Genomic DNA, 22,144 nt, shown 5'->3' on the forward strand with positions numbered 1-22,144 from the left:
CCAACTTGTACTTAGGACCTTTACATTTTAATCTTAGATTAATTTATTCGCTGAGTAGATTCACCCTTTTTTTCTTTTATTTTCTCTTTTTTAAAAGTCTGTTTATGGATACTGACACTTATTCCTTTTTCAAGGTATGTGGCTATGATATAGCATCGCCTAACGCAGGTCCTCTGTTCAGAGTCCCAATCACTGCAGTTATTGCAGCAAAGTAAGTGCCCAGTTACCGATAGCTTGCTGTTACGTGTAATTATGTAATGGCTCTTTATGGAAATGGGGTGAACTTTTAAAGGATCCATAGGCCAGAACCAGGTGACTAGGTTTTGGTTCTGTTCCTTGCTTAACGTTCAAGGTGGTGCGTAGTCAGTCACGGTGTTCCTTGTTCACAGTGAGGATAACTGACAGCATCTGTCACCTGCCCTCCTTACACCTGATTCAGAGGCTGTTTTAGCCTTCATCCGGCCTGATGCCTCGGCAGTGTTTGACAGTGACTTTGTCCCCTCCCACCCCCGGCCCAGATTCCCCCCTTATCTCTGGGATTACCATTATCTCCTCTTTCTTCCGCTTTTCCAGTGCCGTTTCCAGACTCTTCCCTTTCCATCTTGTCTTCTACCCCAGAACGAAGGAACTCAGGACTGATCACACTGCTTGCTGTATAAAGTACCTCAGCGGCACGCCCAAGGATCGTGCTGCTTAAAATAGCAAACAGTGGCCCTTCACAGCCAGTGTTTCCCGCGGCTCCATCACCAAATTACACGTTTCCACGAGCTCACCAATACTGACCCCCCCAGTTTCCTCAGGACGGGTGCATTTGCACAGCTGATTTCTTTGCTTCAGTTTCCTGTCCCTTAACTTAATGACCAGGTGTGTTCTTGGTCATCTCCGGGTGAAGGGAGTCCCTCCCTGCCGCTTCATGGCACTTTTCACTTGCCTGTGGTGCAGACTTTAGCTAGTGTGTTGTCATTTTTAATTCACCGCATTTGACTGTGAGCCCACGGAAGACACGGGGACTGCATCTTACGTGACCCCATATGGAGCCCATTGTACAGAATGTACGAAACAGATTATTCAGTACATGAAAGGCAAGATGGAGATGAGAGTTCTGGAAACAATAGAGAACTCTGAGTTAACAGCTTCTATTGAGTTAGTCGCACAGTAATGTTTAATATGCAGTAGGTCTCAGCCCATATGAAACATAGGATGAAATTGAGGAGGTAACAAGTGACACACACGTGAAAAAATTGCGGAACAGTTAAATTCTCAGCCGCACATTCCCTAGAAGTCCCGTAGGAACTTCAACAAGGTAATGTACAAGATTCAGGAGTGGGCTGAGACCTCATGTGCTTCAGGAAGCTTTCCCTGACCGCTCCTCATGAACCAGGAACCTTGCATCTTTTCCACTAACGCTTCCTGTCTCCCCAGAGAATATTACGTTCAACGTCCCTGTTGGGTTTTCCGTCCCCGCTAGATTGGCTGGGGAAAAGGAAAACATTATATTCATTGTTGTAATTGTAGCACCTAATAGCAGTGCCTCAGGTATAGTAGGCACTCATTAAATGTTTGTCATACTGACTAGAGTTTGTCCTTAGTATGTACTTTAGGTTTCTGGGTTGGGTAATTATACATTTGACCTTTATGTTTCACTGATCCCTTACAAAAACTCTATGAAAGTACTTTCTCTTCTTTACTGTGTCATTTATGGCATGGGTGCATTTTGAAGCTACGAAAGAGGTTAAATTTAATAACAGTCTCAACTATAAGGCAGTATCAGCGGCACAAAACATTGCCTTTGATTTTAATATTTTGGACTCACAGTAGTCCAGATTCTGGTAACTGGAAAATCCTGTGAATGTTGTAGAATTCCTTTAACCAAAAAAGAGGGAGCTGTGTGTCTGACTTCAGACAAATTATAAAGCAAACAAGTAAAAAGCAGAAAAAGCATCTCCACAGTGTATCTCTGCTAACATGTTGCAAAACTGAGATGACATTGTGCGTACTGTTTTGTTACCAGCTTTTAACTCCCTGTGTTCATTTCTCATGAACTGTTGAAATCTAGAGTACCAGTGGGCTTATAATATAAAGCTTTTTAAATGAGAGTGTCATGTTTAATCATTTATTTTTATTAATTTTCAGAGTAAATGAATCAACCCATTATGATCTAGCCTTGACAGATGTACATTTTAAACCTGGTCAAATTCGAAGGCATTTTATTGAGGTTCCTGAGGGTGCAACGTGGGCTGGTGAGTAAAATTAATGTCTTGTCTTGCCCATTTACCTTTATGTGCATTCTATCTCTGCTCTGGTTATGACCATATAAAGCTCATACACCTGCAGTAGACTTTTCTCACAACAGTAATAGCTGTCTGGCACTGCATTGGTTCATATGTCAGTCATCTATCTAGGCCAGGGGTCTCCAACCCCTGGGCTGCGGACCCGTACCGGTCCGGGGCCCGTTAGGAAGCGGGCCGCACAGCAGGAGGTGGGCGGCGGGCGAGCCAGCGGAGCTTCATCTGCCGCCTCCCATCGCCCCCCATCTGCTCGCATCACCGCCTGAACCGTCCATCCCCAACCAACACTCCCCCCCACCCCAAGTCCATGGAGAAATTGCCTTCCACGGAACTGGTCCCTGGTGCCAGAAAGGTTGGGGACCGCTGATCTAGGCTATCTTAAGATGTTTTAATAGTTAGGATTTTAATTTGGTTCAGAATAATGCCTTCTCCGTTCACGGTCAGAGTCAGAGTTGCATCGTGGTACAACTCAGGGCTTCCACTCACATAGGCCCAATGGTTGTGTAACATGTAACTCTAATAAAACGTGTGCTAATCATACCAAAGAATAAAGATCTATAGTTAATTCATATTGAACATGATGTCTGTTTACTGGTAGATGTCAGTGATTATAATGCCCTAATTATGATTTGTTTAGGTTGGGTATTGAAAATAATTAGTTCTTTGGTTTTTTTGTGTGTTTGTTTTTTGTTTTTAATAAGAATTGATCAGATCATCCAGAATAGAAGTAGCTCAGAGCATTTAGCAGTCTTTGATTAGATATTTACTGTGGGAGGTGGAGGGGGTGGGAGAGATGTTGGTCAAGGGCACAGACTTTGTTATAAAATGGAAAAGTTTGAGGGATCTAATGTCCAGCATGGTGACTGTACTTAATAATACTGGGTTGTATACTTGAAATTTGCTAAGACGGTAGATCTTAGATGTTCTCTCCACCAAAAAAAATTGGTACCTATATGAAGTGATGTATGTGTTAGCTAACCTTTTTGTGATGATTGTTTCATAACATATACATATTCGTCAACTCATCACGTTGTACACCCTGAACTTGAAAATATTATATGTCAGTTGTTTCTCAATAAAACTGGGGGGGAAAAGGGTCAAAGCAGGGGAAAAAAAAGAAATGCACTACAGATGATTCCTATTTCAAATACTTTGACATATTGTCATAACACTAGATTCTGTATTCTTAGCAAGTGATTAGGTTCCCAGAGCCCTGTGCCCACTTGATCTTGTGAAGCAGAGAATTAAGCCTTGCTTCGGTTCCTTGTCTCAGGGCCAGGTATTCGCGAGATAAGCTGCTGACCTGGCTTCACGGTGATCCTGGCTCATGTCCAGCTCCTCTGCAGAGCACAGCTAAGCATATGTAGTCCTGATAGTCATACTTTCCAGAAGCAAACAGTGCAGATAAACCAGGAGCGAGAGACTAGGAAAAGTTATCAGTGAAGTTGGATAAATGGATACTAATGGGACTTAGGCATGCTAACAAATAGAGGTTTCTAAAATTAAAATCCTCTTTACCAAGAATTGATTGGTTTTTAGCTGAAGCAAGAGGAAAGGTTGAACTTAGTAACAGAGAAGGGAGGGATTTTAAAAATTACCTGATTCGGATAATTGTGTGTCCATCTGTGGACAGCTTGCTGTTCCCTGCTGTTTGCAGCGTAGCGGTTGCTTATTTTAGTCCTGATATATTTATTTTCCATAGCTAAATTTTCTACCCTCTCATCTTTATTAATACTCGGTCAGTTCATTGTTTTTAAAGAAATAGCAGATTTCATTTGAATATACCATTTCATTCTCTTGATATAGTACTTCCCCCTAAGTAGGCACTATGAAAGCCATTTTGTGTCCATTTTAAATCTCGTCAGTTAAAATGTTGCTTCTTCCCTCTCGTTGTAGAGGTTATGGTGTGCTCCTGTTCTTCTGAGGTGTCTGCCAAGTTTGTTCTTCACGCAGTGCAGCTTGTGAAGCAGAGAGCCTATCGAAGTCATGAGTTCTATAAGTTTTGTTCCCTTCCAGAGAAAGGAATGCTGACTGAATCCTTTCCTGTCTTGGTAAGTGTTAATTAACAGTCTGGAATCCTGAAATAGTTTCCTTTCGTTCTGGGTGTGGGCTAAGACTAAGTATTTGAATTTGAATTTGATTTTATAGTTTGTATTCAGAGCACATTGGGACTGTATATTTTATTAATGCTGAATAATGTGGAAAGATAGGTCGTCTTACTAGGATACTTGCAACCAAGTTGAGGTAAATGTTAATCTCTTAGGAAAGTGCTGGTCTGCCAGATGCTGACGCCTCACAAAGTGGACCCTGGTTGAGATTGTCTCCTCATCGTACAGTAGATTATTTCCATGTTTAAGACTTTTCTACGTGTTTTCTACTTATTTTAGTTATTTTATTAATGCCCTGTTGCTAAGAATCCATGAGGTTAATTTGCTTTGTAGGTGAAACTGCTGCTCCTGCCTGCAGATTAGCCTGGCAGCCCTCCAGGCGTATCTGTAGTGTTAGAAATGGTGCCTAGTCCTTCCTTCTAGAAGGTGAACACACTGATGTTCTTTCTTGAACTTGCTACTCAGTGTTTTCAGATGGCTGCCTCATCTTTCCTGTATCGCTTATGTTTCTGATAACTTTGACTTGTGTCCTTGTATGTGTTATAGAGTAATATGGTTCACTTTAAACTTTCTAATACACTGATTACTAGAAAACTTAATTTAAAACTCAGTGTTCAAAGAACAGCTTTTGTTTTTACTTTTTTTAATAGGAAGAAACATGTGAGGGACCATAATTTCATTTGGCTTTGGTTGCCAGGCAGCTCTTGAGCCCAGAACTCAGCTATGGCTATTGAATATGCCTCACAGAGTTGTCATACCCCTTCTCTTGTCATTGTTCTTAATTATTTTTCCTTTGGTCCCAAGTTTTTATTCCAGTTTGTTTTCACCATTATTTTATTACATGTACTTCAGAAGCTGCCTCAGACCTCTTACGACAAGCAGTTTAGGATTATGAGTAAATAACTGTGTATTTAAATACCTGCAGTCTGTCTCAGCAACTGTGATTTGTGTAACTTCAAGCATAGCTAATGATAAGTTTCTTTGAATTTTCCTGCTGTACAAATAGAAAAAGTTTGAAAGCATAGAACTGCTTTGAAACACCTATTTATGTTTTGTAATTTACGCATTGATAATTTAATTTCATTTTTCTTTTCAGGGTGGGAAAGCAATTGAGTTTTGTATTGCTCGTTGGTGGGCAAGTCTTAGTGATGTCAATATTGATTATACCATTTCTTTTCATGGGATAGTATGTACTGCTCCTCAGTTAAACATTGTAAGTTCTACATTTCCATCATTTTTAATGTCAGTTATTTGTGTTATTGTGAAATAATTTCAATGGTTGGGTTTACATTTTAATGGGGAGATTATCTATGGTTCTGGAAGTAACAATAGTCTTTGTTCATAGGTGCTTATAAACATTGTGTTTGACACATTTAGGTCCAAGTATTGTTTAAAAATACAGTTTGTTTTCAGTAGAGTTTGAGAAATTAATTTGATAAATATCCTTTGTAGCATGCATCAGAAGGAATCAACCGTTTTGATGTTCAGTCCTCCTTGAAATATGAAGATCTGGCTCCCTGCATAACTTTGAAGAGCTGGGTCCAAACACTGCGGTATCTTCAATGTTTTGGGGCTGCAAATGTTGGGTATCAGTGTGATGGGGGTGGGGGGATGGGCATCTCTTCACTCTTTGGAAAGGGTCTCTTTTATTTTTAATCATGTGAATGCTGGACGTGAAAATTCAGTTCATGACTTTCCAGCCCAGGGAACCTGGTGGGTCTCTGAGAGGCAGCCGCAACAGCAGCTTCTGGCTTCAAGTAACATGTACCTAGAGCCCTTGCTGTGGCACCTGGCAGGACCCATCCCGTGATGAGGGCAGGGCTGTCTGCGGTCAGACCCTGTCCTTCAGCACTGTGAGGAATTGTCACCTAGTCCCGGCATCTGATTCTGTTGAGACTGTCAGTTGATGGTTGAAAATGTTTTTATCATGAGAAGATTACCTTTGTAATACTGCAAAATTTAACTGTGTGTATTGCTATGGTTCAGTCAGTAAAGAATTATATAAGTTAATGATTAAAATATTACAAAATACACGGAAAAGGACAGCATCTAGGAATGCTCATTTGTCATTTATTGTGATACGTTATAGATTTTGCTGATTATAGTTTTCTCTCATTTCAATGAACTCTTATGCAATTGTCTGATTACAGCCCACTCAGTGCAAAAACAAAACCTTTAGGATCAAGGGATGTTTTGCCAAATAATCGTCAACTTTATGAGATGATCCTGACTTACAACTTTCATCAAGTAAGTGTTTGTGTAACCAAGTATACCCTTACAAAGAACTCTTGTGTTTTATGAATCATAAAATCAGAAATGGAAGGACAGTGTATTCAGAGAGAGAGAGTGTGTGTGTGTGTGTGTGTGTGTGTGTGTGTGTGTGACATACATATATATGAAATAGAAACAAGTAATTAACCCTGGTTAATTTAGAATTATTCTTTGGGAAATTATGATATAGAACGATCTAAGTACCATTCAGATCTGAAGTCACAGATTCTAATTTAGTGGTGACCTGGCCTTTGAGCCTTAGTTTTTGTAATCACTGACACCTGCCTATCCTCTGATACCTGTCCACTGGTTTGATGTCTTGTCAAAGCCAGATGCCTTCTGATTATGGAACCAGGCCTGATTGCTCTCTGTGAAGCAGGTGTTGGCACAGTGAGACATCAGAATAGCTCCTAGGTTGAATGGGTAGTAAAGGTAGTTAAGATGGGCATAAAAATCAGATCGAAGTTTATGGAGGATCAGTAAGATTTTAGTAAAACTCTTATTGAAGCATAATATGAATTACTGTTGGGGACATAATTGATTTCAGTGGGTTGTCTAATTTCAACTTTATAAAGAAATTTTTAGTTTTATTTAAAAAAACCAGTTAATTAGAGGTCCTGAAGAATAGGTATTGCTTTAGCAATGAATGCAATTAGCTAGGTTTGTGTTTTTTAAACCTTGTAAGAGAAGTACCTTTTATTAGTCCCGAAATCCTGGATGTGTTCTGCATTTTTGAAATTGGTTACTGCAAGAAAATATTTTTAATACTTTTAATGTAAAAGTCTGATCAATAGCAATATTACAGGTCTACATTAGAAATCATATAAACCACATCAAATAATCATTCTTCCCCCCCCACCCCCCCACAGCCCAAGAGTGGGGAAGTGACTCCAAGCTGCCCCCTGCTTTGTGAATTATTGTACGAATCAGAATTTGACAGCCAGCTGTGGATTATATTTGACCAGAACAAAAGACAGATGGGTTCCGGCGATGCTTACCCTCATCAGGTATGATTTTTAGAATTAACAGCTGTTTCTTGAGCTGATGAAGCCCGAATTCTTGCTCTGGTAACGTGCCTGCTTTTTAAACACCAGTGTGGTTGTGCGTTTAGTACTTGGACACACGGCTAGCAGCTCAGCTGTCTGTTGCAGGTCGGACCGTGACAGCTTTTCAGCCACACGGTTGGGCTGAATCCGGCTTCGGGGTAAAGGAGGGCCAGGAGGATGCTCACAGACGCTGGCCAGCAGAGCTTTTTATTTTTAGTACTTCTCCTTCCTACCCAGTGCTTGCTCCTATCTGCACGGTGAAAGCAAATCATCCAGGATATGTTAGCCCCTTGAAGTGATCCCAGGTCTGAACTGGATCCAGAGCACAATGACAGTGCCAAGTGTCTTCAGTTTATTAGAACTTTGAAATATGTTTCTTCTTGGTCAGCTGTGTAGTGAGCACTTACTATATGCCAAGCACTGTGCCTGGCACTGTCATTTGGAAGGAAAAAAAATCTTTTAATCATATAATTTATAGAAATCTTATCCCTGATTGAAAGACTGGGACAAAGAAATGAGCTATTTCCTGTAACATTTATAATTTTATGCTAAATAATAAAAATAATTTACACAGGGTTTTCGGTTAGTCATTCAAGGAATGGTTTCCTTTTTTCCTCAAAGCCAGGCCCTGGCACGTCTCCTCAGTACAGACTGGGTTATTGCAGCCATTCCTTTTGTTGCTTTAAAAAATCTCAGAAGAAACTGCTGCTGCAGCATACAGCCTTCCGTCCTCTTGAGCAGGTTGCCTGGATGGAGCATGGCAGATCTGTACTCCTTTGTCCCCATTGGCTCCCTGTTTTTCCTGTCTGCAATAAAGGGGGGTGGCATGGTGGTTATGATCTAAAGGTTACCAGTCATGTGCATACAAACACGTGTGTGTGTCTGTCTTAGATATTACACAGCACCTCAGTTTTGCTCATTCTTGGTGTCATTTTATCCGTGCCCGTGAAGACCCAGGAACTAGAAAATCGTTGCCCTTTCCAGTCTGGAGCGGATGCTGATTCAGCTGGGTGCCTAGGAGTGGCCTGTTGTTGTGGGAGGGCTGAGGGCTAAGGGCTTGGCTGCCTTCAGCGCCCTTATCCTCTGCTCTGGATGTGACCTTGGCCAGCTCACTTTGACGTCCAGTCGGGGCGTTGTGTGCGTGTCATGTGTGTGTCGTAACTTGCACTGTACCTCACGTACTGTAAGCACTCTGTAAGTGGTAATTCTTAACTGTTTATCCTCTGACTGTAATTTTCGTTCATGTGGTAAACCTTACTTTTCCCAAATGTTGTTTTTCTTTTATAGTATTCTTTGAAACTGGAGAAAGGAGATTATGCAATTCGACTGCAGATTCGGCATGAGCAGATCAGTGATTTGGAACGTCTTAAAGATCTTCCATTTATTGTTTCTCATAGGTTATCTAATACCTTGAGCTTAGATATTCATGAAAATCATAGTCTTGCACTTCTAGGAAAGAAGAAATCAAGTAACTTGACATTACCACCCAAATATAACCAGCCATTCTTTGTTACTTCCTTACCTGACGACAAGTAAGTGATAACATTGCTTAACACTCACTATCCATCTTATACTCTGTAATCTTTAAATGCTAGTTTATAATATTAGGCTACACTTATACTGTGTTGTCATTTGCCATTTTAGACTAAGGTTATTTCTCCCTTTGGTTTTTGAAATCTTAGCTACGGAAATTATTTCAGAATGCAATTGTTTTGATGTTTTTCCCCCTAATTCTCTTTGTGAAACTTTCTTTTTTGTTCGTTTTCTCTCCTCTTTTGAATCTTCTTCTTAGAATACCTAAAGGGGCAGGACCTGGATGCTACCTTGCAGGATCATTAACGTTGTCAAAGACTGAACTCGGAAAGAAAGCTGTAAGTATTAGGTTTTTTTTTTTTTTTTACACTGAAAGTGCCTGTTCCAAAATTTCCATTTCCTTAAAAATGGAAATTAATTTACATTTCAGAATGAGTAAAAGAGAAGATCTCTCTGGAAAAAGAAATTTAATAGTTTTTTTTCCCCAAGTTGCTAGTAAAGGTCAATTAATATTTGGTTGTATTTTTATATATTTAGTATTCTTTTTCCCAGGCCTAAGTACTTGGGCCTTGAACCTGTTCTGCCTTGCACAGCTAATATACTTGAACTTCCCATGAAATATGTAGATCCAGATCAAACTTGGCTTAAGTGAATGGGATGTTTTTAAAATTAGAGAATTTATAGAGTTTTAACTAACATAATATTGTGGATATAGGAATAAATCAGATCTTCTTGGGTGACTTCTAAAAAACCAGTCAGGACAATTACTACTAATAAACAGTATTTTTTACTTGTACAGATCTTTCTCTTATTGGAATTTTGTGTAGTTATCTACAAGGTAGTTATTTCTTTTGGCATTAAGGTTTATTTTATAGTTTCAAAATTGTGCTTTTTGTTAAAAACATGTTTCTGGTTGTTATATTTTAGAGATAATTGTTATGGTTTGATAGTACCTGTTTTAGTTTTTCCAACTGTTTTCATTACAAATTTATTGTGAGAATAGTGTTTATATACATCTGTCACCCTCTGTCATAATGTCATTTTAGCTCAATGCCAGTAAAAGTTGTCATTCTTATAGTTTTGCATTTCTCTTTAGCATTAGTTCTTACAAAGTAAGTCCACCACCTAATTCTGGAATTTATAAGTGCTGTTATCAAAATGAATAGAGCTCAAACATCTCAACAAGTATTGTCATGTCTTACCACTGTTGAACCAAAGATGGTTTATTAGCTGTCATAGGAGCGTCATCACGTAGGACTTCTGTGCTTAGAACAAGTCGTTTGCCCTGATATTTCTTGAGTCTCATTTCAGTCTGTACTATTTACTTATATGTACTTTAGTATAAGTTATAAGTACTTCAGTATAATAAAGCCTTAGTAGAATGTGAAGTGAATCAGTAGTTACTGGAATTCATAGATGCACTGATTTAAGAAGTCCTGGTCTAGGTCCTTTTAAGTAGGTTTCATTTTCTGCTATGGGAAATATTGCTGCCTCTGCTATGAGTGAGGCTTCTCATCCAGGTAACTTCTGAAGTGTCCACTGCCTGTGATGAGTAAGACAGAAGAAGAGCATTGTTATTAGAAGTATGCTTTTAGCAATTCAGAGATAGTGCTTCCTGGCTGCATTCTTTAAGAGGCAGTTGTGAAATTAAGTTATAAACAGGTGGGATTGACTATAGTTATTACTTACCAGGGTAGATTTTCTTGAGAAAACCTAAAGCTACAGAGTTAAATGTAATTCCCAACACGTTGTTTATTTCATCGGATCTCAGCCATGGTGCGTTTCTTATGGTTCTGGCAGCTGCGAAGGTAACTGTTCCTCTTGCCCCTCTCTGACGTTCCCAGTTCCCTCGAAGGATGCTGTTTCTGGCGCGTGGGCGTGTGTGATCGTTGTGACAGCCTTGAAAATCTGACTCTGCGGACCGTCACCTAAATTTAATGTTTTCAGAACTGTTTGGATAACTAACGAATTTTGCTCTACAAACTTTTGAAATAAAAAGCTGAAAAACATTGACCCTTAGGAATAACACATTTGAGTGCATTTTTATTAAAAAAAAAAAAATGAAAGTGGCAGTATTGCTTTCTTTAAAAGCCTGCCATTTTGATGACAGACCTGACCCTTCTAAGTACTGTGACCCATACAGGTGGGACGGAAACTGGCAGAAAAATAGACAGAGGTGGTATCTCCATCCTGTGTAGATTACGCATGATTTCTTACAGAATGTTGTTCTAACTCCCAGGGGCAGTCTGCAGCAAAACGACAAGGAAAATTTAAAAAGGTACTGATTGTCAGTTCTTTAAAAAGATGTCTTAAAGCCTTATTTGCATATTAGTTAAACTTCTTTTTCTGTCACTATTATCTTTTTTTAAAAAAATCTCTCCCTTAGTTTCCTTTCTTTCAGTTCTGCAGTATAGTGCTTTTAGCTTATCAGTGTTGACAAACTGCTTTCTTAAAGTTTTTTTTCCCTGCCATAAATTGCTTGAAGACCCCTGGTTTATATGTGTATAGAGAAAATTTTAATGCTATTCATTTCTTACTGCAAGTATGACCAAGTAATAATATTTGAACTTTGGCATGTCTAAAATCCTATAGAAAGATGAATGATTTTTTTTAGCTATACATGACAAAACAATTATTTTTGAAGTCTAAAGTCATTCTTAAATTGGATGATTTGATTAATAATGAAATATTATTAAAATATTTAAAGTGAAGTTTTTTTCCTGCTCTTGCATCTTCTTCGTTCTGGAAAGGCAGAGACGAAAAGAGCAATGGGCGTAGCAGAAACAGAAATAAGGACTGTGGCCCCAAATTAAAACTTATACTAAGAGCAGGAGCAGGTTTTAAGACCGTAGCTAGTAAATGATGTGACCAGCTTCTCTGCAACTTATTTGACAATCTCTGATTGACTGCTGGAGCCAAATTTAGTTTGAAAATCTGTACTTCAGGTCTAGTTTAGAGAAAGGGATACGTATTCGATGAGCTCTCTGGTGAGGACCTGCTGACATCATTCGTCATCGTAGTGATTTCTCTCCTGCATGCAGGAAGCACTGCAGGGCAAGAATTAGTGTTTTAAGAGGAAACAAAAGAGAATTCAGTGTTTCTTAATTCATAGTGATGTGAAACTGGGGGCCACCATTTTATAATAGATAAAATGTCTTTATTAAAATGACCTCTAAAATTCTGTATGATTATGTAGTGGTAAAGACTTTGTTCAAACAAAATACACCACTGGGGGTTATCTTCCCAGGTAAAGGAATGTCGGCTTCTCTGTAGACCGTATTTCTCACCTGAGCGTCTTTACCCATTTGAAGGCCATGTAAATTCATTTAATGGAATTTAACCAGCATTACAACAAAAACAGAAAATGTCAGTTCATCAGACTCATAAAACTGTAATTTCATTTTATGCACACATTATCTTTGATTCATTTTGAAAATAGCCTGAAAGCCGCTGCTTCAGAGAATGAGGAGCCCACTAGAAAGAAGGTGCGCGTCCCAAAGGCAGAGCTGGGGGTTTTCTTTCTGTTGTACTGTTTGGTGGATCTTCTGGAGTTTTGGTGCCTTTTGTTTGTATTAGATTATTTGAGATAGGAAACTATCAAATGAATAGGAACGTTATTGTTAATTGACGGTTAGTGAAGCTTCTAGAGCTGGGCATCTGGAGTCACTTCCTCCCATTTCTCCCCATCTTCAGTGTAAGTGCACGTGAAGCTCTTGTTTTAAAAATAATCATTATTATATATAGTTTTATAGTCACATTACAAAATATATAATTTATTGCCTGAACAAAATACCAACTTTGTATACATAATCCTCAATGGATTTGTCCTCTGGGTTTCAGTGACTTTTGAGTTGAATGTGTATGTTACCCTTTTTAAAGTTCATTGTAATATGAAAGAATATAGTTATTTTTAACATAAATAGCACTCAAATATGACATTGATTTTTTAAATAGCTATTTTAGTTCGTGTAAATGTATTAAAATTTTGAATTTATACTTTTTAATCATTTAAGAGCTAAGGGTATTATGTTTTGAACCGAAATTTAAATGGTGGTTTGTTAAATAGTTATTGGTTTGGCAGATAGATTTCATTTTCTAAATATTGTTCAATTCAATTCAAACACTGTTGAAATACTTTGTAATAATGGAGTAATTTTTTTCTTAAAAAATATGCTTACTGTTAAGTGTCTGCTATAGAGAGCTTATATCGTAGTATTTCTGCTCTGAAGATTCTTCTTTGACTGTCTTTTAAGATCATAATCAAGATTTTATGATTTAATGGTACAAAATCATTTCTGTTAAGTGGACCCTATGCTAAGCCCTTGAGAAGTTGAGTTGTAAAAATACTTACTGACAAAAAGAACAGATGACCATGATAAAATAACTGAAAAATAGGGCTTCCCTGGTGGCGCAGTGGTTGAGAGTCCGCCTGCTGATGCAGGGGACACGGGTTCGAGACCCGGTCCGGGAAGATCCCACATGTCGCGGAGCGGCTGGGCCCGTGAGCCATGGCCGCTGGGCCTGCGCGTCCAGAGCCTGTGCTCCGCAGCGGGAGAGGCCACAACAGTGAGAGGCCCGTGTATCGCAAAAATAAATAAATGAATGAATGAACGAATGTATGAAAAATAACTTCATTTCTCTTTTGGTTGGAGACTAAAACAACCATGTCCATAATATTTAGTAATAAGAAGTAGCTCTTGTGCTGAAATATTTTATAGGATAATACTGGCCTTTATAATTACTAATTTGGTACAGACTTACTATATAAAATGCTGATTACAAAATCTTGGTTCCCCCCCACCCCAAGGCCATTCATCATTAACTTTCCCAGTCTCTTTTGCATTTTTAGTGATAGTTTATGGTTGCTCTTATATATGGTTTCTCTCTATTTGCAGATCTTTGTTAGAGTTCATTGTTAATCATCGATTAAGTTTAATGGATTGTTCATTTTAAATTCAATTCTGTTTTCTCTCTTTACTAAAACATCTTAGCAAATGCCTTACCTCTGAGCCTCAGAGGAAGAATTGCCTCACAACAGAGAGACCTCGCCTCCTGAGGTTTGTCCCTCTCCCTGCTCAGGCGAGGAGGAGGGGACAGCAGGGGGGTGCACACACTGAATGCAGGTGCAGGCACATTCCAGCACACTGGGCAGTACAGGAGCCTGACTGCAAAGGGAGTAGGGCCCTATTAACAGAGTAAATGTTGGAGGCCACTTGCACCTTTAATTCTTAGGTGTGTTGTCTCTGCTAAACAGATGACACTGAAGTGGGCTGTAACTGTGAGAACTTGGTGGTCAATTACCCACTCAAATGTTGCAGACCCTTTTAACTTGGCTTAAGCTCAGGGCAGTGTCCACCTAGCAGAGTAAACCTGGAGAAGGAGCGCAGGATGGGTGGCAGGGGCTGGAAGGAAGCCTGCCCATGGGAGGGCTGTTTCCCCTTCCCAGACTCACTGAAGACCTTTGCTTGCAAACTTGCTCCCGGACCTCAAGGGAGAGTGGTGCTGAAATGGCTAAAAATGGCTTTCTGTGGCTCTCGTCCATCAGTGGTTTTCTGCGCTTTAAATGGGTTGTACTGAAATGGTGGTTACTATTTCATTAGAGCTCCTACAACAGTAGCTGCTTATATTTACTGTTATATCCCCAAATAAAGTTTAATTGTGAAAATTGTTAAAATGGACATATTTATGTAGTATTCACACCTCAGGGGAAGATGGGGCCAGTACTTGTTTGTGACTCAACCTGTGCAAAGTTTTTTCTGAAATTATGTGAATAGGGCCTTGACAGCTTTGATAGTGTAATTTGTTCCAATTTTAGAAACTTTGTTAATTAAAACAAATACAAGATTTTAGTTTAGCAACGTTTTTAATGTAAACCTAAAGACAGAATTTTAGAAATTGTCTTAATAAATAATGATTTAATTAGGGACACCTAGTTATTGTGCCAGAAACGGATCTAGCAACTATAACAGGTGATTTCATTTCCCAGATCCTGCATTACTTTTCACAAGACTCACGTGCTAATAAAATAGACACAAATAGGTGTAGTTACACTTGCTCTCTTTAAAGCAAAACTTCTCAAAAGGACCATCCATACCTGTTTATTTCTCACCTCCCTCTCGGCCTTTACCCTCCGCCCTCCGCCCCCCACCAGCCTCCCCTGCCGCTCTTGCTCTGTCGGCGATCAGCGGCCACTGTGCTGTCAGGTTTGACAGTTACTTCTCCCGCCTGACGCCGCCTTTCAGCTAGCTGTCACTAGCCGCCCACGCTTGATCTTCATGCTGGCTTTTCCCCGGGGCTGCCGTGACCTCAGACTCTCCCTCCACAGTGGAAAGCTTTGGACCATTCCTGGGCTTGCTCTTTTCCCCCTCCCCTACCCCTGCTGGTCTCATTCAGCCCCTCGTCTTAAATACCACCAGCAACCACCATCGGTCCAGCTTTCCCGGGACATCTCATGTCCCTTTATTGCTTCCTTTTCTATAGCCTGTCTTTTAGTTCCAGGCAGTGTCAGGACACCTGGGTCTGTGTCCCAACTTGTTTTCTCTTTTTCCACTTTGGCCTCTATCATCCATTCTCCACGTAGGTAGTATCAACAGTTATTAAAAAAAAAAAAAAACACCAAAAAACCAAAGTGTTTAATCCATACAGAGTTATTAAACAAAAAGCAAAACTCCTTAATCATGTCACTGCCTTGCATACAGCTCTTCCTGTGGCACCTAGAATAAAACCTGTATTTTTTTTACCCGTACTCTGTCAGCCCTGCTTACTTACTGTGGCCGCTGCCCTTTCTCAGAACCTAACCCTGTGCTTGCTGCACACCCCCTCAGGTTTCTGCAGGTGCTCGTCTTGTCCCCGCACATCTCTTCCTCTCCTCCTTTTGGTTATTCAGGTTCATTGAAGTTTATTCCTTGAGATCACTGAGGCTCCATTAGAGTGTTTCCATGACCACTTTGTCTGCATGGGTCCCCCCTTACCCACCAGTCACACTCTATCCCCTTACTCTATTCTGTTGTCTTCGTATCACGTGTCGTTCCTGAAGTTGTTTATTTACCTACACGTTTGTTGGCTGTCTTCCCAGAGGGTGAAAGGCCCTTGTCTGCTTTGTCCCTCACCTCTTTGGAGCTATTACCTTGCACACCGCGGGAGCTCAGTAAGTCCTGTGGATTGAATGAAGAAAGAAATTTCTCTTTAAATTTAATTAGAAAAGCAGATCTTTTCTTTCTTTCTTTAAAATTTAATTATTTTCTCTTCTCAGATGTAAAATGTGAAAGCTCAGTACATTTTTGTAGTCAGTCTGTCAAGTAAAACTAAGAATACCAAATAACACTTAAATGGAGAAAAGTTTGTTCTTATTTCCTTGTTTTAAAGGAGTTATTAGAAGCATTAGCTTTAAAGTTTGGGAGAAAATTACTTTGATCTCAGATTGGAACTTTAGATGTATTTTGGCCCTTAGAATCTGAAATACAGTGTAGTACCGCTCAAGTGCAGCTGATGTTACGTGCTGTTCGGCTATTGAAGATTTTTTTTTTTTTTAAGATTTTTAAATAAGGAATATTAAGCATGTTAATCTAAGACTGTCTCTCCACGTTCATTTTTCACAGGATGTAATCCCTGTTCATTACTACCTAATATCTCCACCAACAAAGACTAAGAATGGCAGCAAAGACAAAGAAAAAGATTCAGAAAAAGAGAAAGATTTAAAAGAAGAGTTTACTGAAGCATTACGAGATCTTAAAATTCAGTGGATGACAAAGTAAGTTTTAAATGAGTTTTAATCCTCTAAGCGTTTACTTTTATTTTCCCAGTTACAACAATATTGTGTGTGTATGCAAAGGCTGTGTATTCAGAAATGTTAACAGTGGATAGACTGTAAGTGCTTTTAAATTTTCTTGTAATTATATTTAGTTTTTAATTCCCTTTTGTGATAAGAATTTTTAAAATGTTAATCCTTATTCTGATCTGCTCTTGGAAGAGAATTTTATTGGAAGGTACAAAAAAGAAAATAAATCACTTTTTGCCCCCTTTCCAAAGATAATCATTGTCCTGTTATTATTAGTTGTCTCTGTATTTATACATGTAGCAGGTGAGTGATACTGTGTCCTGGTTTTCCAGTTACTATTTGATTACGAGCAAATTTAAAACAAACCTTTTTAAACCTCTGGAAATGATCCTAAGGACATACAGCAAACGGAGAAACACCTATTTAAGAACATCTACAAAAGTTCAGTAAGAAAAGTGAGACTCTGGTATGTGAGCCAAGGTCACTCTCTTCCCACTCCCAGCTCAGTGAAGCGGAGCCTCCTCCAGACTGGCTGCAGCCAGGACCGCAGGCTCCCCGTCCCCTTGGCTTGGAGGACTCTCCAGCTGGGAGGGGCAGGGGGTTGGCACATGTCGGCCGGCACCCCAGCCCTGCGGCCTGCTGCTGAGGCCAGCTTCTGGGTGAATTCCGTTGAGAGGCGGGGGCTCTCTCCTGCTCAGCCCCCGCCGGCGACACAGAGGGTCTGCCAGGTGGGCACTGCTGAGAACGCAGGCCCCGCAGTGGTTTCCCGCCAGGCGGGGCAAACTGCGGCCTCTGCTCTGCTGCTGTTCCTCCCGCCGTGGAGTCAGTAAGAACAGATGTAGTTTCTTCAGCTTCCTCAGCTGGGAACGTGGAACATCTGTCTCTTTGTTCATTCAAGACTTCAGATTCTTCCAAAACAGTGTAAATTTTCCTTCTTTGTAGGTCTTAGGCATTTCTAGATCTTTTAATCTTTCTTAACTGTTTTTGAATGTTTTTTTCCCTCCCGTTGATAAATCTAATTATAGCTGGTATGTAGGAAAGCTGTCGATGCTTACTTTCTTCTGACCATCTTATTGAACTCATAAATGAAATAATTTACAGTTTGATTTTTGTTTTGTTTTCTCGGTAGCATATTTATACTGCCTGCAAATAAATACAGTCTCTGTCAGTAATTATATTTCAGATTGGTACCTTAGGTTATTGACTGGAACTTCAAAACAATGTAAAGTAATAGGAAAGACAGAAATTATTTTTTTTCTAAAAGAACTGAAATAATGACTGTTTCTCTTTCTTACGTATGTAGGCTGGATTCTAGTGACATTTATAATGAATTGAAGGAAACATACCCTAATTATCTCCCTCTGTACGTTGCACGACTTCATCAGTTGGATGCTGAAAAGGTTGGGCGTGTTCGATTTTACTCTGAGTCTCTTATTTTGTTTGCAGTATTAGATGAGGTTTGCCTTTGGAATAAGGGGGCAGTCTTTGTCTTCTCTTCTTGCCGACTGAAAACGTGTCGCCTCAGATTGAATGTTCTGTTGAGCTATTTTCATTAAGCTGACTCAGGACTCACGTTTGGTCAGTGGGAGGAGAAGTAGATAGGAAACCCTAAGGGTGGCTTTTCTGACCTTGACCTGAAGAGCCGGGAGCAGAAGGCCGTGGTCGTGGCCTGCTGGAGTCTCAGGCGCCTGCAGCAAAAGCAGAGCTCCTCTGCACTACCTTGGCTAACTTCGTTTCTGATTTCTGAGAATTGGCTGTGTAGCTCCCAGCTGTCCTCAGTGGACCAGCTCTCACTGGGAGTCCTGGCTGTAGAAAGTGCTTGTGGCCATAACCAATCAAGAGTCACCAAGGGTTGAGTGTGAGCCCGCAGGCCCTGTGAGGAGCTGGACTGCTGAGGACGCCAGGACAGCCCGGGGCCCGTAGTGAGACTCTGTTGCTTCTGTTCCTGTTTACTCTCATTTCGGAGGTTTCAGTAATAAATTGGAATTTGTCTCATCAGCTGGTGCTTTTTTTACTTCTGTTTTCATGTGCTGTGGGACTGGGGTAACATAGCTGATCAGGTTTCTGAACTTTTAAGTTACCCAAGGAAAGAGCTGCCCCTGTAGAAAACAGTTTATATTTCTGTGAACTTCGTTATCTTGCTTATTACTCCGTTCAGCGCCAGTGCGGGGGTGTAGGGTAGGTATTTTCCCGTCTGAGCTCAGGTTTTCTAGAGATGCTGACCGTCGTAAAGGTCACACCAGGAGCTAGTGCAGAGCCCCTGGGCTGCACAGCCTACCTGGTCCCACACCACGGGAGTCCTAACTCTCACGGGCATGACCGACAGAAGTGAAATGCGTCAGGAGGCTCATGGATACATCCATTTTTTTCCTTATTTCTTCTTTTTTCTTCCTCCCCAGGAACGAATGAAAAGGCTTAATGAAATTGTCGAAGCTGCAAATGCTGTTATTTCTCATATAGATCAAACGGCCCTAGCAGTTTATATTGCGATGAAGACTGACCCCAGGCCCGATGCAGCTATTATAAAAAAGTACCTAACCAGTAAATACTCTTTCTTGCATCTCATTTCTTAGTTACTTTTTTTAATTATTGAAAATATCCTTCTTTTCTGGTATTTTTTATATCCTTATCATTGGAGTTACCGATTTGGGGATACTCCATCCTTAAATATCTTATAGTAATTTTCTCCAGTCGTTTAAGTTTAAGCAAAAGAAAAGTCGTTTGCTTCCTCCACCATCAGGTGCTGTCATGGTGGAGAGATTTGAGTGGCTGTGATCAAGCAGTCCAGCCATTTGGGGGATATGTGTGAACTGGACACATGGAGAAGGAAGCACAGAGCACCCTGTAAAATTAATTTTTCAAGTGTTGATTGACCAATAGCATGACAGGCTCCAAATTTAGTTTATATGCTTATTAGTAAAGTGATAAGAAATCACATTGGGTTACAGCCATTATCTGGCAACTTCAGTTTATGAAACTGGGTTTACAGTACTACTTGAGAACAAGGGTGGGAGGATTATACTTTAGCTTTAGGAAACTGTAACGTGATGTGTACAACAGACGTAGCTGGGTTTATGCGTTTGTAAGGCTCCATCCGTGCGAGAGAGTGGTTTCCGCTTGCTGGTGTGACGGTCCGGCGGCTTTCCCGTTCACCCTTCCACGAACTCCTACCATCATCTCCTGATAACACTCCCACACTCCCAGTACCAGTCTCCCCTCTGTCACTTTGGTTTATTTCCAGCCCTGGGGGTCCTTAACTTACAAGGGTAGAAGTTTCCTCCTCTTAGCGTTATTGTAACTAATAATAAACTGAAACTGCAGGCTGCCTGAAAATATGGTAGTTTCCCTTAAAGATTCCATCTGCTTCAGTCAGAATTTTTTTTATATACATACAAAACGCTTGATTTTAAACTGCTAGAACTCTTGACCTTGCATCGTTTATACTGATACTACAGGTCTTAACGAATCTTACAAGCAGCAGTGTTCAAGCGGAATAAAATTTGTTCAAAATAGGTTTTCGGCCATTGTCAGCACCCTTTCACACTTTCCAAAGGAACCTTCTCGAAACATTGCTGTTTTATTGTTGCTAATAATAATAGTGGATGGTGCAGCCACCATTTATGAAATGCCAGTTATATACAAATGCCAGTTATATGCATTATGAAATGCCAGTTATATATATTATGAAATGCCAGTTATATACAAAGGATTATATGGGGCATGGATTTCTCATTTCCAGCTGCTTTCGCTTAAGTCACTCGTTTCAAAAATTGCAAGACGGCCATTTTGTAATCTTAAAAATATTAACTTTTTGTAGGGGATCTAAGTTTTAATTAAACTGCAGTTTACTTAGTCCACTAAAGTATCTAATTGAAGTTACTTCCTAAAATGTAGCTATTGCCACCTTGATCAGTCCCTAACTAACTTTGATTCAGAGAGATTTATTGACCGAGCACTGTATGTAGCGCCACTGAGAGGGATGTAAAAAAAAATGAACAAGACACTCTCTACTCTTAGGAAACATACAGCCTAATACAGAAGATGATAATTGCTAGATGGAATATGATTAACAGTTATAATAAGTATTTTAAACTGTGAAAGCCCGTGGGAAGGAGAGCAGGGAAACCATCATGGATTAATAGGTATTTAATCCGAGCAGGTCAGTTCAAAGTTAGAAGAGGGTAGGAAGAGAACATTCCAGATATGTGGAATTTAGGTTATTGGATCAGAGAATGCGGAAATAGAAAGGGGTCTTAAAGGTGATTCAATCCAGGTCTGGCGAGTCCAGCACACCTGTCACCCCAGCTCGCCCTCCAAGCTCTGCATCCTGCAGCCCTCCTCTGGACAGCCAGGACAGTCAGTCGGGATGCTGTAGGTGAATGGATATCCAGACCTGCCCTGCCTGCCCAGTTGTGTTCCACGGCCCCCGTTCTCCCTCACAACGTGGGGATAACGCTTGACTGCTGAGGCTGCTGTAGAGCATGAGTGAAGTACTGCCGAGACATTTCAGGCGCCGCCTGGCATCTAAGAGGTGGTAGGGTAAGGAGGGACTCAGTAAATGAAAGCCTGTCCATCCTTCTGTTCTTAAGTCCACAGTGACCAAGCACTTAAAGTCCCCAGAAACGCTTTCCAGGAAAGAGAGTGAGAGTTGGCTCTTTTAAACTTTGAAACTCTTTGCTCATAAACTCTTGAGCAACTTTTAGGCATAATTTCATCTGCATTGCAAATGTATTAAGGTGGGTAACTTAGGTTGTAGCAGGTTATTGGCATTGTGTTGGGGTTTTTTTCCTCTTCTTCTTATTTTAATTGTCTTTTGTACAAATTGTTGATTTTACAGTCCCAGCGGATTTCATAGGCGGCACATTTCACTCTGGGTCCTTCAGAATCATGCTTACCAGTAGACAGTTTGTTCATCCCATATCTGAGTGCCTCCTGGTCATCTTCTCAGCACTTGTAATCCTCGTCTTTAGACGTATCTGACAGGAGTTGAGCAGGATGCGTCAAATAAGCATTGGAGGGGCCAGTACTGTCCCAGGAGTGTAGGCTGTTACTGTATTTCATTCAGCAGCAATTTACTGAGTGTCTGTTCCGTGCCAGGCATTGTTCTGGGCATTGGAACAC

General features: G+C 40.3%; 1 protein-coding gene across 7 annotated transcripts in view; it reads left to right on the forward strand.

Annotated features, from left to right (window-relative positions):
• The window catches only part of TPP2 (tripeptidyl peptidase 2), a 67,797-nt gene that overhangs the window by 39,833 nt on the left and 5,820 nt on the right, over window positions 1–22,144 (forward strand). For 2 of the 7 annotated variants that reach the window (XR_004346666.1, XM_032611175.1), the window contains exons 15-27: window positions 135–211; window positions 2,134–2,240; window positions 4,185–4,339; window positions 5,493–5,609; window positions 5,849–5,949; window positions 6,547–6,643; window positions 7,537–7,674; window positions 9,001–9,245; window positions 9,506–9,584; window positions 11,486–11,524; window positions 16,845–16,996; window positions 18,327–18,423; window positions 19,423–19,553. Coding sequence is in view for 4 of the 7 variants with exons in the window: in XM_032611175.1 (XP_032467066.1) it covers window positions 135–211; window positions 2,134–2,240; window positions 4,185–4,339; window positions 5,493–5,609; window positions 5,849–5,949; window positions 6,547–6,643; window positions 7,537–7,674; window positions 9,001–9,245; window positions 9,506–9,584; window positions 11,486–11,524; window positions 16,845–16,996; window positions 18,327–18,423; window positions 19,423–19,553 (1,535 nt within the window). In the remaining 3 variants the exon portion in view is untranslated. Of the gene's footprint in view, window positions 1–134; window positions 212–2,133; window positions 2,241–4,184; window positions 4,340–5,492; window positions 5,610–5,848; window positions 5,950–6,546; window positions 6,644–7,536; window positions 7,675–9,000; window positions 9,246–9,505; window positions 9,585–11,485; window positions 11,525–16,844; window positions 16,997–18,326; window positions 18,424–19,422; window positions 19,565–22,144 lie in introns of all 7 variants that reach the window. The other 5 variants (XR_004346667.1, XM_032611176.1, XM_032611178.1 and 2 more) reach the window with 4 other exon arrangements.

The sequence above is a fragment of the Phocoena sinus genome, chromosome 18 (assembly GCF_008692025.1).
Source record: "Phocoena sinus isolate mPhoSin1 chromosome 18, mPhoSin1.pri, whole genome shotgun sequence".
Classification (NCBI taxonomy): Eukaryota; Metazoa; Chordata; class Mammalia; order Artiodactyla; family Phocoenidae; genus Phocoena; species Phocoena sinus.